Source organism: Galeopterus variegatus, unplaced genomic scaffold (genome assembly GCF_000696425.1).
Source record: "Galeopterus variegatus unplaced genomic scaffold, G_variegatus-3.0.2 Scaffold1104, whole genome shotgun sequence".
Taxonomy (NCBI): domain Eukaryota; kingdom Metazoa; phylum Chordata; class Mammalia; order Dermoptera; family Cynocephalidae; genus Galeopterus; species Galeopterus variegatus.
The window spans coordinates 58,031-73,585 of NW_007727215.1; the positions used below are offsets into that span (position 1 = coordinate 58,031).

General features: G+C 40.1%; 1 protein-coding gene across 1 annotated transcript in view; it reads right to left on the reverse strand.

Annotated features, from left to right (window-relative positions):
- Positions 1-3,862: 3,862 nt before the first annotated feature.
- The window catches only part of IL7R (interleukin 7 receptor), a 24,149-nt gene continuing 12,456 nt past the window's right edge, over positions 3,863-15,555 (reverse strand). The window contains exons 3-8 of the mRNA XM_008574788.1: positions 13,182-13,339; positions 8,856-9,013; positions 6,726-6,891; positions 5,741-5,834; positions 4,786-4,861; positions 3,863-4,389 (exon numbers count right to left, since the gene is read on the reverse strand). Coding sequence (XP_008573010.1) covers positions 3,886-4,389; positions 4,786-4,861; positions 5,741-5,834; positions 6,726-6,891; positions 8,856-9,013; positions 13,182-13,339 — 1,156 coding nt within the window. The 3' untranslated portion in view covers positions 3,863-3,885. The remainder of the gene's footprint in view (positions 4,390-4,785; positions 4,862-5,740; positions 5,835-6,725; positions 6,892-8,855; positions 9,014-13,181; positions 13,340-15,555) is intronic.

The window sequence follows — 15,555 nt, forward strand, 5'->3', positions numbered from 1 at the left end:
TGGTCTTCCAGACTAACTCAAGGATTTCAGCAAAATGCAGCATTTAAACATTTTTTTTTTTCAAACCTCAGGGGCTTATGTGTTGTTTGCTTCACACTTGGTTTTTACTAGTGTCTTGAGGAGTGTTACTGTGTTTCTTGGACCCACCAGATTTTATGCATCACACTTTCTTTGTCTCAACAGGTTATATGCATCAGAAAGTTCTGTGCTCTCTATTGAGCGTGCCCAACCACCGGACTGTATAAGCCAGCCCCCTGTTGTCTCATTTTCCCCATATTGGTGCTAACAATAGGTCTAACTGGCAACAGTAACTTTCCTCCAGGGGTGAGCCCAGAGGAGGGGGCCTGAGACCTCAGGGAGTGGCTGGAAACTCAGAGGCATGTCCTGAAACCCGAGCCCAGGGAAACCGAGCACTTCCTGTATCACTGCACACACCCCATGCAACCTGGAAGAGGGTCCTCACCTGAACCTGACTATACTGGCACCCTGTTCTTAGACTTTCCCGTCTCCAGAATTGTGAGAAATAAGTTTCTGCTGCGGGTAGGTTACCCAGTCTACGTATTTTGTTATGGCAACTCCAATGGACTATGACATAACAAATGAGTGGGGAATAAATATACAACCATATGTTTTAAGTTAAAGTAAAATGTTCAAGGTACATATGTTTTTCTTATGAAAATACCCTTTATCTGACCCTCTGCTCCCAGGTGAGGCAGCCAAGGAGGCGTCACTACCGTGTCTGTAATTGTATAGTTATATACTTAGCAGCTCTGCAAAATGTTTGTAATGCATGTGGAGAGTATACAGTCAAATCAGAGACCTTCACTGTAGTGAATGATGGATAATGGATATTAAGAAAAACCCCAAAGAAAATCCACTGAGCTGGCAAAAATGCCATCTGATTTGCATCATTTCCAGGTGCCCTACCATATATTCTCACCATCTTCCTGGCCAGTTCCAAGTTCTGTAGCCCCTCCAGAAGAGCTAAGAAAACACAAGTATGCATATCTGAAACAGCACATATTTGGCTTTTCTGAAGCAATTTCCCGTGTAAACTACACTGAAGGGAGATGCAAAGGTTGGAAGAAAATCAATCAAAAAATCCAGGGCTCCTGGACCCAGACATGATTGTTTGGCCAAATCAGCTTCATCTGTCTTTTCATTTTGTGTGATATGGAACTGGCAGTTTACCTCTCCAACTGATACATTGTCTCTGACCAGTTTTTCTTTCTGAATGATATCCAAAAGGGGTTGGGCAGAACTAGTTTGTAATCTTACATTACACGTTGTCCTTGAGTATATAATCTAGCATTAGCAGCAGTTATGATTACAATAATACATGGATTTTAAATGCCTCCCATGATAAACGTGTAGACACACATACTAAATTCAAATGATAACAAATGCCAAAAAAACACTTAAACAGGATTTTAGAGCTGGAGGAACCTTGGTATTTCTCTAGAGTTACCTCATTTCTTTGAAAAATTGTTTATTTACATCAGTGATACAGAATTATGACTCCCACTCCTGACTTAACACGTGAGGTTGAGTAACTTACCTGTCCCCTCTATGTCCCAATTTTCCCATAAGGCAAAGATAGTAGTAATGAAAAATTCAAAGAATCTCTGCAAATAACGTATCAAAGACTTAGGTTGGGCATGAGATTTTGTGTGACCTCCTCTTTGAAACTTGGCTCCCATTTCTACAAAAGGTAAAGAACACCTGCCCACCTGATGGAAAATGTCTTCTGCTACTTACACCCCAAGCAGATACTACTTTTTCTCCATGCAAATTTATGTCATTTTTGTGGCATTTTCCCTGACTGTCTCCAACAAGGCACCCTTAAGATGCCTCCATTACAGCATTTTGCATTATTATAATAATTTGTTCACAAAGCTGTCACTTTTGTTAGATTCTGCACTTTATGAGGCCTGGGTCCCGTCTTTATTTGTCTTTAGATCTCCTGTGTCTAACACTATGGTTGATACATTTATTTCCATAAATGCTCGCCAAGGAGATGAAAGAGAATGTTTATGGAAGTGCTCTGAAAATCACAAAAGCACTAAGGAAACCTAAGGGATTGTGGTATTGTATTCACTGCTAATGATGCAGAGAAAAGTACTTTCGAAAGTAAAACACTTATCCAAAGAATAAGATGGTCTGATTATTACTAGGCCTTTAGGCCAACAGGTAGGTCCATTAGTCCCCAACCTAAGACCCCATTCACAGACAGCACAAAACAAAACAAACAAGAACATTTTAAAAATTAAAAACACTTAGTCCTCTAAATGAAGGAAAACAGAACAAAGAAAACTCAAAACACAAAAACAACAACAAACCCCAAACAAAACCCTGAACTTATGTCCTTTACTTCCCTGTGCTGCCTGTCCTGTGCGGCTCTGTGACAGCCAGGGTCTGGGGCCTGTGGCAGAGGAGTTAGCTGCCCTCTCCCGAGCTGACATTGCTCAGCTGTCTTGTCTTGGTTGAGCCAGTCAAGAGAAATTCATCTAGACCAAGAAAGGCAAGAGGACAAATGTCAAATGTTAATAATATGTCTCTTGTCTGGATCATAAATGTCGCCAGAGTCGGTTCACTCACTGCGCATGCTTATAATTCTTTCTCCTTGGAGTTTGTGGAAACATCCCAGTTTGTAGAACTTGGGACAATTTGCGGATGAGTTTTGGTTGGGGCAGTGTCCACACACATAGAAGGGATTATTCCCCCAATCGCTGGTCAAATGCACCAGTGTCTAGGATCCAGGACAGGCTCTTCTTAGATCATGGAAGGAAGCACCGGATGAGATAGCAAGGGGAGTCCTGAAGAATAACAACGGAAATTCTGGGCTTCTAATTTGTTGCTTTTTGAGCTCGTTTTCAAAAAAACAAAGTCAAATGGGCTTTGTGGCTTTTTCTTGCCTTCCTCACCTTCTTTTAACATGGCTGGCCCTGATGCTTCACACCCATGCAACCATTTCTCCCTCACTTTCTTCCTCATAGCTGTTTTAATTCAGGTGACCATGTGAGGGTACTTCAAAAAGTTCATGGAAAAATAGAATGAAAAGATAATACGAATCTTTCCGTGAACTTTTTGGAATACCCTCAAATGTCCACATTTTTTTTGAGATAGTCCCAGTTGATGGTCATTGTCTTGAAATGATTATTTGTAACTTCCCCTTTCACTTTCAAAAGTGACCCAGTTTGCATGGTAAATTACCCAGTCACCCTATTATGAGTGAGGTTTGTCTCACACTCAAGAATGGGACAGTCCCTAGTTAAGAGGAAGGCACATGGCATGGGGAGATGCAGTCAGACTCCTAGCCGTCACATCCTGACTCCACTCCTCACCGAGTGGGCAACTTGGACAAGTTAGTTAACCCCTTAACTCTCAATTTCATCGACTATAAAAAGGGGAATAATAATAATAATTGCTCCCCTAGCCCAGGATTATTGTGAGGATGACATGAGACTGGAAGTGGCGAGGACTTAGCACAGCACTGGCCATGGAGTAAGTCCTAATGGTGGTACCCATCATTCTTACTTGCCTTTCCTTCTTTCTTCTCTTGCTCCCTTCCTGCCGTCCCACCCCTCCATCCTTTCCTTCACCTTTCTTTCATTCTTCCCTTTTTTTTTCTTTCGTAAGCAGTTAATCATTGAATTGCCTGAACCTTGTGATCAGATCAACATGGTAGAAGCAGAATGCTCCTGTCTCATGCCGAAGGCCACTGACGCAGCGAGGAGTGGTCAAGGTGATGTTTCAAAGTCCTGTGGACCGTGTATTGGGGTTGCATTAATTTTGCCTTTTTTGTGCCATCAAGGAGAGCAGGAGCTCTAGACTTCCCTTCTCAGTCATCTTTGTCTGGGGCTTCCCTCTGAGGTTGTGCACAGTTCACTGGTTTTGGTAGAAGCTGGACATGGTGACGTATGCTTCTTCTTGACTTGATCCCAGGGACATGAGGAGGGGCTGCCCCTGAGCTGCTGGGTTCATTGTGAGGATTCCCGGTTGGGGAGGAAACAGAGGGGGCAGAGTGCCGTTTGTAGTTCCAGGACTAAGCAGCAGGCCCTGGTACACATGAGGCGTGTTCTCACCTCTCTCCCTGCAGTCTGGGGAGCTGGAGGAGGGGAGCATAGGGGCATCACAGGCACTGACATTCCCAGCCAGGCATCTGAGGGGTGACTCTGCTCTGATAGTTTCTGGGGTGAGGACTGCATGCTCAGATGGCCACGTGAGACCCTGAACGTCTCCTCCAAGCCTCTGCTTCTCTGATGCCTCCAGTTGTGGAGGAAACGTGTCTTGGAGAAAGCCTTCCACTTCGTCTCTAGCTTGAATGCCGTCCACCTTATGAATCTGGCAGTCCAGGAAACTTTCGGGATTGAAACTCACATTCAAATTCTGCACAGAGAAAGAGAAGGCATTAGGATGGCACCAGAGAGACACGCCACCAAATGTTCAGTTCAGGAAAAGGTCTAAGGACCTTTCTGACAGTTTACCCAGGAATGTCAGACAGTTGACCACATGTTCCTCAGTTGACTCCTGGCTTCTGAAGTGTTGTGACACTTCAGAGTTTGAAGTCACCACTGGCTGTGCCTTCCCCCCCAGCAAGCCCCGGAGTTCTGAGACTTGTATCTTATTTTAGTTCCCTTCTGCAGCTAGGATCTCATGAGGGACTCTAGTTACAGGATGCATAAAAGACCAAAAGTTGAGTTTCAGCTATTCCTTAATCCTGGCTTATGATTCTTGGCTACAGGGCTGCCAGTATAGTGCTTCTTTAAGCACCAGAGCACTCACCTTTTTTGGGTTCTTACACAGTTGCTCTAGAGTCTTCTTATGATCAGGGATACTGGGCCACACAATAGGCTTAATCCTGAAACCAGAGGACATTGATGGATGAAATGAATGGCACAGGGAGCAGGCACAATAGGTCTTTCCACTTATTCTGAGCCGGGAATCAGAAGAGCAGATCTCCAGTCTTGGCTCTGCCACACTAGGTGGGTGACATGGACAAGTGACTTACGTTCTCTGGCCTTAGTGCCCTGTCAATCCAACAAGCTGGCAATGAGGGAGTTTTGATGTAGCTATGGAATTAAAGTTTGTCCTGGTCATTTAATTCTGATAGAGGTGTTGTCACCTTATTCCTTCTCTTTACTGGCAGCAACTTCACTGCCCTCATTTTGGCAGAAGTGGGGAATATTTTCTAAGTTACTCAGAGAAATTGCTTTAAGGTAGTACTTTTCAAAAATCTGGGGGTATGTGGCCCTATGCTCAAGGCTTCTTTCTAGAACATTAAGTAACTTAACTAGTGCTGTTTAAAATATCATTTTATGATGGTCCTATCATGGGGCAAAATTCAAAAGTCCAATGAATTTGTGTCCTGAAATTCAAGACTTACTTCTTTAAAAATGTATTATTATTATTATGAAATTCAAGATTTCAAGTACATTTGCCATGGGTGATGGCTTCTACGCCTCTGAGGAGACTCTGGAAGGAAAGTTTGGGAAAAACTGCCTTAGAAATTTTTGTTTTGTGGGGAGGGTTTGATTTATGTCTAGTTTATATATTTTTGCCTCTTATGAATTCATCTGTGGAAGTTCATCAGCACCTGAGGATGGGAAGGGATGCTGGGCACTGTAATTCCTGAAATGCCTCATTCCCCTTTGCAGTTTTTTCATCGGTAAATTGGGCTCAAGCTCTGACTGTCTGAGATCCCATGCAATCACCCTCTTAATTAGTTGAAAAAAGTCACCTTTTTTTCCATAACACACAGGCCAAGATGACCAGCAGAGCCACAGAGAAGGAACTCAGAATGCTGAGAGTTAGTAAAACGGGACCCATCTCCCCTGGAATACAAGGATAGATCATGGTTAGCCTTCAGTAAGCATGCAGTGGGCTAGACTTTCAGGATGCTTTGAGTTTATTTAGTGATGTGAGCCCATTTATTATTTCTCGAAGGTTGCTTTTCAGTAAACAGAATGATGTGCCAGCTTTATGGGGAGGATTTTGGTTTCAGTAAATGACACTGACTCGGGTGACCAGGCCCTGTCACTTGAAATGTGAAAGTGATCTAGCATCAAAGGGACTGCCTGCCACTCCCTTCCTGACTCCCACTACCAAGGGAAAGAGGCCAGAGGGGGGGTTGATGAGATAGAAGTTCACACCGCAGTCGTAGCAAGTTCTAGGGTGTGGATGGGAAGTTGGTGTGGCAGAATACTTCCCCGATCCCCAAAGGGAAGGTATATGTGTGGTGCTTTGGGTCCCCAGAGGCCTGCTTGAGCCAAGTTCTTAAGCTCTTCTGGCCATTTTCACTTCCTAGGCCCCAAGGACATCATCATTCTGGAAAAAAAGACATGGGACTGCCACACCAGCTTGCCCACTAGCCATCAACAAAGGTGTTCCCTGGAGGGGTCCTAGAGAGACCAGCCACTGGGATCCCAGGCTAAATTGGTAAACTGGAGGTAGTGGGTGGGGATTTTGTTCAGAATTATCAGCAGCTCCCAGGAACACCCAGGTCAGTAGCATCCAAACAGTCTGTATTAGTTATCAGCTCCTAAGAACCCCACTCCCAATGAGTCCTTGTTTTTCACAAAAGGGGCGGGTCATTCTCCAAAGAAAGTATAAGGATGCCCTCTGGGGGGTCCTAGCTGGCAGGTTAGTTTCATCAGCCTCCCTCTCGCTTTTGCTCCCACACTTTGACACGCAAGCACTGTATACTTTCTACAGTCACTCCTCACCTGCACTATTCTTCTCTGGGGTCCTGAAGTGGTAACTTGGACTCCATTCACTCCAGAAGCCTTCAAAATAAGTGGAAGGGATGGATCGGACTTTAATCTCATACATTGCATCAGGTTGTAGCTTTCTCTGCAGGAGTGTCAGCTTTGTGCCGGATAAGTTCACGTGCTAAAGAGTAAAAAATGCCATTACACTTTTAGGGTAGAAAAAGAGGTGTTGCTCATATCTCTCAAATCATTTCAAGTTGAACTCCTTCACAAGTAGGCACTTTTTCAAGGTTCTCTCATATTTGTTAAAATAAGGAGCTCTAATATGTGGAAGGGTCAGCAGCAGAATTAGGGCAGAGTCTACGAGCCCTTGAATGATGCCGTGAGTGGCCAGTGAGGACAGTGATATGCCATCACCATCTTTATTCTGGTGAATTCGGTACTCCCACTTCGGAGGATATCAATCACTCCCAGGTTCCCACCTTCCTTTCCACACTTCGATATCTTCGTCTATCCCCCAACCCCTTCACGTGCCAATGGGTGATGAAAGATTAGGTTAGTGAGCAAGAATCATTTCCCTCTGGAAAGATACCATTTTGCATTTTGCATTTTGAGTGGTAATATAGAGACAACAGTCTCCTTAAGGAAAAAAAAAGTTCTATCAGTTTGATAGGTAAAAAGTAATAGTCCATTGTCATTTACACTTACATTTATTTGATTTTTAGTTTTCATATGTTTACTAAATTTATATATTTATTATTTTGTGAAACTTTTCCAAGTTCTTCGCTCATTTTTCTATTGTGATATTTGTCTTTTTCTTAAGATTTACAAGAGTTGTTTCTATGTCAAAGATATTAACCATCTGTCTACTGTACAGGTGGTAACTTAATGCTAACTTTTAATTTGCCTTATAATTTTGATTATTGCATATATTTACTCATGCAAGCTTCTGCTTTTTATACAGTCATAGGCATCCATTTTTCCTTTTTTCTATTTCTTTGATGCTTAGAATGTTCTTCTTCATGTTAAGATTATATAAACAGTAGGCCTACAATTTTTCTAGCTTGTTTAGTTTTGCATTTATGTAATTTACTTAAATCATCCATTATTTTTAATTATTAATATATGAAGGGTGCTAAGAATTTAACTTAATTTTCCCCTAATAGCTAGCTGATTTTCCTGGCAACACTTTTTCAAAATCCTTTTCTACACTATAGTTGTTTTTCCACTGGTGCAATTTTCAGATGAATAATGGAAGATTATCGTCACAGGATCACAGTGGTCCAGTTTGCATGTCTGTTGTTAGTAGAAGGAGAGAGCATGTGGTTTGTGGCAGGCATCACATTTATGCAGGTAGCATACTGCAGCATACTGCAAACAAACAAGGCTGATCCTGGCCTGAGAACGGAGGACGCTCTTTTAGCATTGATAAAGAGAAACCATCATCTGTTTTTTTGTCCGTGTGGTGCAGAAAGGACAGAAATTAGGCTATGGGATTAAGGGAAATCTGATAACCTTGGACACTCTACTTTTCTCCCACCTTTTCCCCCAAACAGATGGCAGGGACAGCCAGATTGTTCCAACCTCAGAAAATCATGAAGAGACAGCCTAAATAACCCTTCAGTTTAGAAAGGATGAAAATTAACTTGTTACTTCAAGGACTAAGACCTCAGGCTTTAAACTAAAGGCAAAACAAAGACAAGCATTCTGCCTCTTGTCCTTATCTCACGCTGTTCCCACAAATCCTGTTAAACCAAAGTGTGACTATGTCTTGGTGATGGTATCCAGACATGATTTTTGTCTGATTTGCCTGTGAAAGTGATGCTAGACAAGACACTTTTTGAGGCTCCCTAATAAAGAGGATGGATTTGGTCTCAATCTATATTGTTATCCAACTAATTAACTGAGAAACATTCTAAAGACAAAAATTACAGCAAGAAAAATGTCAGAGCTACAACAGTATGCACCAGGGAAGATCCAGGTTTTTGTGGGGCCTAAAGATTGTGCCCTATTGGGAGCTTCTTTCAGTAAAAGAAACATTTTGAAAACAAAATTTTTAGGCCCTCCCAGAGTAAATGTACTGCTAGTATAATAAAATATGTAACATTAAGGTTTTCATGTTATAAATGTGGTTGACCTACATACCATCCAGTTGTTTTCATCTTTTTCCGGGCGGTAGGCTACATTGTGTATTAAATTTTTTACATACATCTTTTGCAAGTGTGATGTGTTAAATGTCACCACAAAGTCCTTTGCTCCTTCACGATAGATGACTCTTATGTCGAAAGGAGCCTCAGGTTTAACTGAAAAAGAAAAAGAAATAAAATCTGTCTAAAGGTATCAAGGAAATAATTATAATTTTTAAACTCTGTCTCCTCTGAAAGTCACTCTGACTCTTTCTGTATCAGTAACTGGGTGACTATCCTGCAAGCCAATTCTTCTTCCTGAGTTTGAATCCAGACTGCATTTCCCAGCCTCCTTTGCAGTTGGGTGTGGCCCTGTGAGTATATGAGTGGAAGTGACGAGCACCCTGTCTGTTCCTGGCCCAGAAACTCTCCTAAGTGTGACTCCTATGCTCGGCCCCCTTTCACCTCTTGGAGACACAGGATGGAAGGATCCCCAAATATTGCTTGGAGGAGCACCACCCTCAGGTTAGGTACACCCATTTTGACTCTAGCCTGGGAAGTTAGTTGTCTAGGGACAGGGTCACTACTTTTTTGCATGACTGATCTCAGTCCCACTTGCTAATGAGAGCATATGTGTTCATCAAACTTTCACTCTGTAGACTGGATCTGAGGCTTTCTGAACTGGACTTTAGACTGACTTGCCAGCCCAAGAAAATGAAACCCTTGTGGTGGAGTTTGGCCCAGTTATTGTGGTCACTTGTGCATAGTGGTGACTGCCTAAGTTTCTCCTGCATTGCCGTAGAGGTACTGAAAAGTAGAAGTGGCTGCTTCTTTACCCTTGGATGTCTCATAAAAGGGGAAGTTTGTCCTTTTTGACTCTTAGATGCACTATAAAAAGCAAAGATACCCTAGAGGGAAGCAGGAGGAAAGGCGGTGGGTGGAGAGAAACAGCCCAACCCAGAATCCTGGCAGCCCTCTTCCACCTGCCAAGCCAGCCGCTACTCTTCATCACATTCTCAACAAAACCTGCTGAGACCAAGTGCCCCGCCCTGTCCCCAGCTCCCAAGGACTCTCAAGAATGGAGAAATTAAGGGAAGAACAAAGCGAAAATTGATTACACACCTACTAAGTGCCAAGTTCTTTGCTTACACTTTCTTCAGTCACTTATCACTACTATACCAATGAGGAAATGGAGTCTGAGAGATTAATTAAGTTCAGGCTCCTGTAAAATGGTTTAACAGTATTTAAATCCAGTTCTGTCTGATTCTGAGGCTCATTTTTCTTCATTTAGCTTTTGTTTTTATCAAAATATCTAATATCAAAAATAGCCCTGGCTTGTCCAGGTGCTCTCCAGACAGGTCTGCCTCTAGCCAAATGGTGTCTTTGAGCATGCTGTGGGTTGAAATGTGCCCCTCAAAGGTTCATGTGTTAGAGTCTTGATATCCATTGTAACAGTGTTAAGGGGGTAGGAAATCTTATTATAGTAATGGAAAGGTGGAGCCTTTAGGAGGTAATTAGATTGTGAGGACTATATCCTTGTGAATGGAGATGGGTTAATCCATTGATGGTTTAATGGGTAGTCATGGGGGTGGTTATGATGGCTTTGTAAGGAGAGAGAGTGAGAAGCTTAGCTCTCTTGCTCAGGGCATTGACCATGTGACACCCTGCATTGCTGTAGAAGAAGACCCTTACTAGATGTGTTGGACTTGGATCTCCCAGCCTTTGAACTATAAGAAATAAATTATATTTCTTTATAAATTTCCAGTTTCAGATATTCTGTTATAAACAACAGAAGACGAGCTAATACAGAGCAAATTAGAAATAGATGCTCATTCCTCAAGCAACATTTTTAAAAGTTAATACATTCTTGTATGGTCTTAACAATCATATCAATCTACTCTACCAAGAAAAGTGGGAAGGCAGGAAGCTGTCCCCTCCAGCCTTATCTGGTGGGGGACACCTAAATGAGGGGAATGAGGGAGCGAGTGGTTGCAGGGGAGCTCTGGCACTGGGGGTTCAATCAGGAGCATTCAATTTGAATTCAGTTAAATGTAGTTCCATTAATGAAAATGTCACATTAGAAACCAGGAAAAGATGCTGCTGTGAGACTCACCTCCACCACTTCTCATCCTGCTTGTCCAGGGGTGCTTTCCAAAGCCTTAACTCATACTATCCCTTGCACAGAGGTCTGTGCTACCAAGAGTGTACCTACCCTGCCTCTTCCCCTCACCCCTCAGATGAGACATGTCAGAATTGCAGTCTGCTGGGGTTGCAGAATGAGGGTCTCCAAGAACTTTGGGCATGTGAGATCTGGGAATTCAAATGTGGCAGGGTGCCACCTCGAGCATTTCAGCATGCCGTGAGTGCACATATGTGTACTAGTGTGGATTTGTGTAAGAATAGGCTGTCCCCTGATTCTCCAGGACTTTGCCAAAGGACTGAGAATCTCTGCCTTCTCTGCTCCCTCTCAGAGAAGTGAATATATATTTGCAATGTAAGTGGTGAACTTTTAGATATTTTGCCCTTGTGCAGTGCACAAACTGAACATCCATCCATAGATGTCTAGTCTCCAAATGACCAAAATTCAGCTTGATCATGTCCTCAGAGATATGCTGTTATTACCATCCCCACCCTAGACAGTACTCACACTGGTTGTGGCCAATGCTACTGTGTGGTCAATATGCACAACCATCTGCCTAATATCTCTTTTTCACTGCGTTTGCTGTTTATAAGATAATTGTTTACACATGGGACTTCTGCTTTTATTCTTTATTTTACCACCTTAGTCAAATAAAGCTGAGACAAAGCTGAGCTAGATTTGTCACTCTTTCTTGTCTCTAATAAGTGTTGCTCTCTTACCTTCTTTTGGGAGAGTGAAGTGGGTTGAGAATAGGAACAGAAAGAACCATATTATTTAAAACCAGCAAAAGAATGCATTTCTCCAATTACTTTAAACAGTTTTCCACCCTATATTTATTGTTTCATTTGTAGATCTCCATAGGTAGGATAAATACAAATAGTTAATATTCCATTGCACTGATATACCATGATTGGCTTAGATAATCTCCTATACCATGGTACCTCCGAGGTTGTGAAAAAGAACTTTATTTACCTCAGGGTCATAAATCTGTAAGTAATGAAAAATACTTTTTGTGTCTATATTCCCAATCTTTCTAATTGTTACATGACTCATAACCAAATGGTAAACTGATAATTAATACTGACTTATAACAGATAACTAACTGAATTTACTGATTCATATCATTATATATATACGAATATTATATAGAGCCAAAGGAAACATGCAGATGGAATTTACCAGTTCAAATTGTAATTTTTTTTAAATGTAATTATTGTCATTCATTTCTGGCAAAGTGTAATATGGGTATTCTAGGCCAAATCAGATTTGGCCATGCTTCATTTTTCAGTAATAATTCTCTTAGGAAGGTGTAATAATTAATTTTGTGTGTCAACTTGGCTAGGCTGTGCTGCCTAGTTGTTCGGCCAAACATCTGCCTAAAAATTTTTTTTAGACATGATTAACATTTAAATCAGCAGACTTTGAGTACAGCAGATCACTTTCCATTATGTTGTGGGCATCATGCAATCAGTGAGGGCCTTAAGAGCAAAGACTGAGGTTCCTTGAAGAAGAAGCAAGTCTGTATCAAGAACACGGTGTAGATAATCTGCTTGAGTTTTCCGCTCTGCAGAATTTGTATGCAAGACTACAATGTCCACACATCCCTAAATTTCCAGCCTTCCAGCTTGCCCTGTGGATTTTGGACTTCCCAGTTCCTACAACCACCTGTGCCCATTCCTTAAAATAAACCTCTCTCTCCTGTCTGTCTGTCTGTCTGTCTGTTTCTCTCTCTCTCTCTCTCTCTCTCTCTCTACCTATCTATCTATCTCCTATTTCTCTTTCCTCTGGAGAACTCTAATATGGAAGGCATATTTATTTTTTAAATAACAGTGGGGATAGGAGGAAAAGACCACAGGGAATTCAGGAGAAGGCAAAGTGAGGAGGAAAAGACACATGTAGGTGGAGGACAGGAGGCTCAGCTCCAGTGAGACACTTCATGTAGATTTGCTCTTTTCTCACATCTGCAGGTGTCAAACACCTTCTTTTATAGCTGAGTTTGAAGGTCCTTAGAAATCCTCTCACAGCAAGAATAAGTAGAAGTTTTAAACTTTTTATTTATTTAAAAAATATTTGCATTATAGAATTTGCTGTTACCTATTGCAAATGGTTTCTACTATCTGTAAACTTTTAACATACCGAAAATCTAGACACAGTGTCTTCAAATATCCAAAAATGACAACCATAACCCCATATACAACTTCTTACCTATATTGACTATATTCATTTTTTTGCAAGTTATACTTTTTTCTCCAAGCTTCACACATATTTTGCTGTCTCCAATCAGTAAGAATTTATTTGTCTCGATGAAATATATCTCTTGCAGTTTATTAAAATTCAGGCAATTTACCTCCACAAGGGACTCACTGTAAGAACAAAAAGGGAATCTGTCTTGATTCAGGTAGGAGTTTCCGTATACAATGGAATAGCATCACATGTACATTTCAGTTGTATGACTTCAACTCTGTCTACAGGTAAGTGGGTGGGTGGGTGAATGTTCAAGAGAGAGAGAATAAATTAAAATAATGCGGCTTCCTGCTGTCATTACATACATGATGATTTACTTAGGCATTAGATTCAATTGAACGTAGTCTAAGCATGTTCGTGGCAATTGTGGAAAACCTCTATATTTTTTATAATTGATCATTGAAAAACAAATACTTTGTTTAGGTAGGAATATAATTGCTTCTTTTTTGGTGTTCTGCAGGAATAAATGGAATAAATAAGAGTTGTAAAAAAATTGATCAAAACAAGGGTTAAAGAAAATGATAAAATAATCTAAAGCACTATATACATAACACTATATATACTTAATGGGTAACTAAGGGATTTTCACAGGTAATTTTGGCTGATAACCCTAATGAGACTGGCCAAGAAAAGAAAGGAAAGACATAAATTACCGATATGTGGAATATAAGAGGGAATGTCACTACAGATCATGCAGATATTAAAAGTATAATAAAGAAATAAGGAAATAAAAAAATTTATGCCAATGCATGTAATAACTTAGATGTAATAAAAAAAATTCTTATAAACTCNGACTGGCCAAGAAAAGAAAGGAAAGACATAAATTACCGATATGTGGAATATAAGAGGGAATCTCACTACAGATCATGCAGATATTAAAAGTATAATAAAGAAATAAGGAAATAAAAAATTTATGCCAATGCATGTAATAACTTAGATGTAATAAAAAAAATTCTTATAAACTCCAGTAAAACTGACCCACATAAAAATTGCATGTCTATTTATTTTGAAAAATTAAATTTATTATCAATAAATTTCCCCATTAAGAAAACATTATGCCTGATGGTTATATACTGGTGAATTTTATCAGATGTTTAAGAAAGAAATAGCACCAATCTTACACAAATTCTTCCACAAAACAGAAAAGGAATGGGCACTTCCCAACTCATTTTATAAAGCTAGCTTAACCCTGGTATCAAAGCCTGGCAAAAATGCTACAGAAATTTACAGACAAATATCTCTCAAGAATATAAATGAAAAGATCCTCAAGAAAATATTAACACCTTGAAGATACATTTTGACAAAGTAGGGTATATATCCCAGGAAACCAAAGAAGTTTTGACTTTTGAAGATTAACCAATATAATTTACCACATTAACAGAGTAAAAGACATAAATATTCTGTTCATCTTCAACTGATGTGGAAAAAGCATTTGACAAAATTCGACATCCATTTGTTATAAAAACTCTCAGCAGACAAGGAATAGAAGAACACTTCTTCAATCTGATAGAGTACTTACAAAAAAACCCTATAGTTAATATCATATTTAATGGTGGAATTGTAAACATTAATTACTCCTCTAAGATCAGGACAAGATAGGGGTTCCACTTTCACCCTTTCTATACAACGGCGTACTGGAGGTTCTAGCCAATGTATAAAACAAGAGGAACAAATAAAAGATAAAAAATTTCCCTAAATTGTTCTATGTAATATTAAAGTCTCAAGAGGATTTTTAAAAAATTGACCGCTGATTCTAAAATTTATGCGGAAATACAAGGAACCTAGAATAGCCAAAATAACATTGAAAAAGTAGAACAAATATGGAGGAGTCAGAACACTTGATTTCGAACTTACTATAAAGGTGTGATAATCAGGATTATTGAATACTGGCATAAGGATAGACAAATTGATCAGCAGAAAGAATAGTTCAGAAATAGACTCACACATATAAAGTTAATTGATTTTAAATGTAGACACCCAATAAATTCAATGGGAGAATAGAAAGTCTTTTTAGCAAATTGCCCTGAAATGATTAAGTAAATGTATGGAAAATATGAACCTCAATTCCACACAATTATATATGGATTAATTATATATGGATTATAGACTTAACTATAAAGGCTGAAACTATAAAACATTAAAAAGAAAATATCTTCCCAACTTTGGGAGTAGGCAAAGATATCTTAGCAGAAAAAAAAACCAAAAAAGTACTAAACATAAAAAAAAACAAGAATACTGAACTTCATAAAAATAAAAATCCCCTTGCTTATTGAAATACACAATTAAGAAAATGAAATGGCAAACTTCAGACTGGCATCAAATAGTCACAATACAT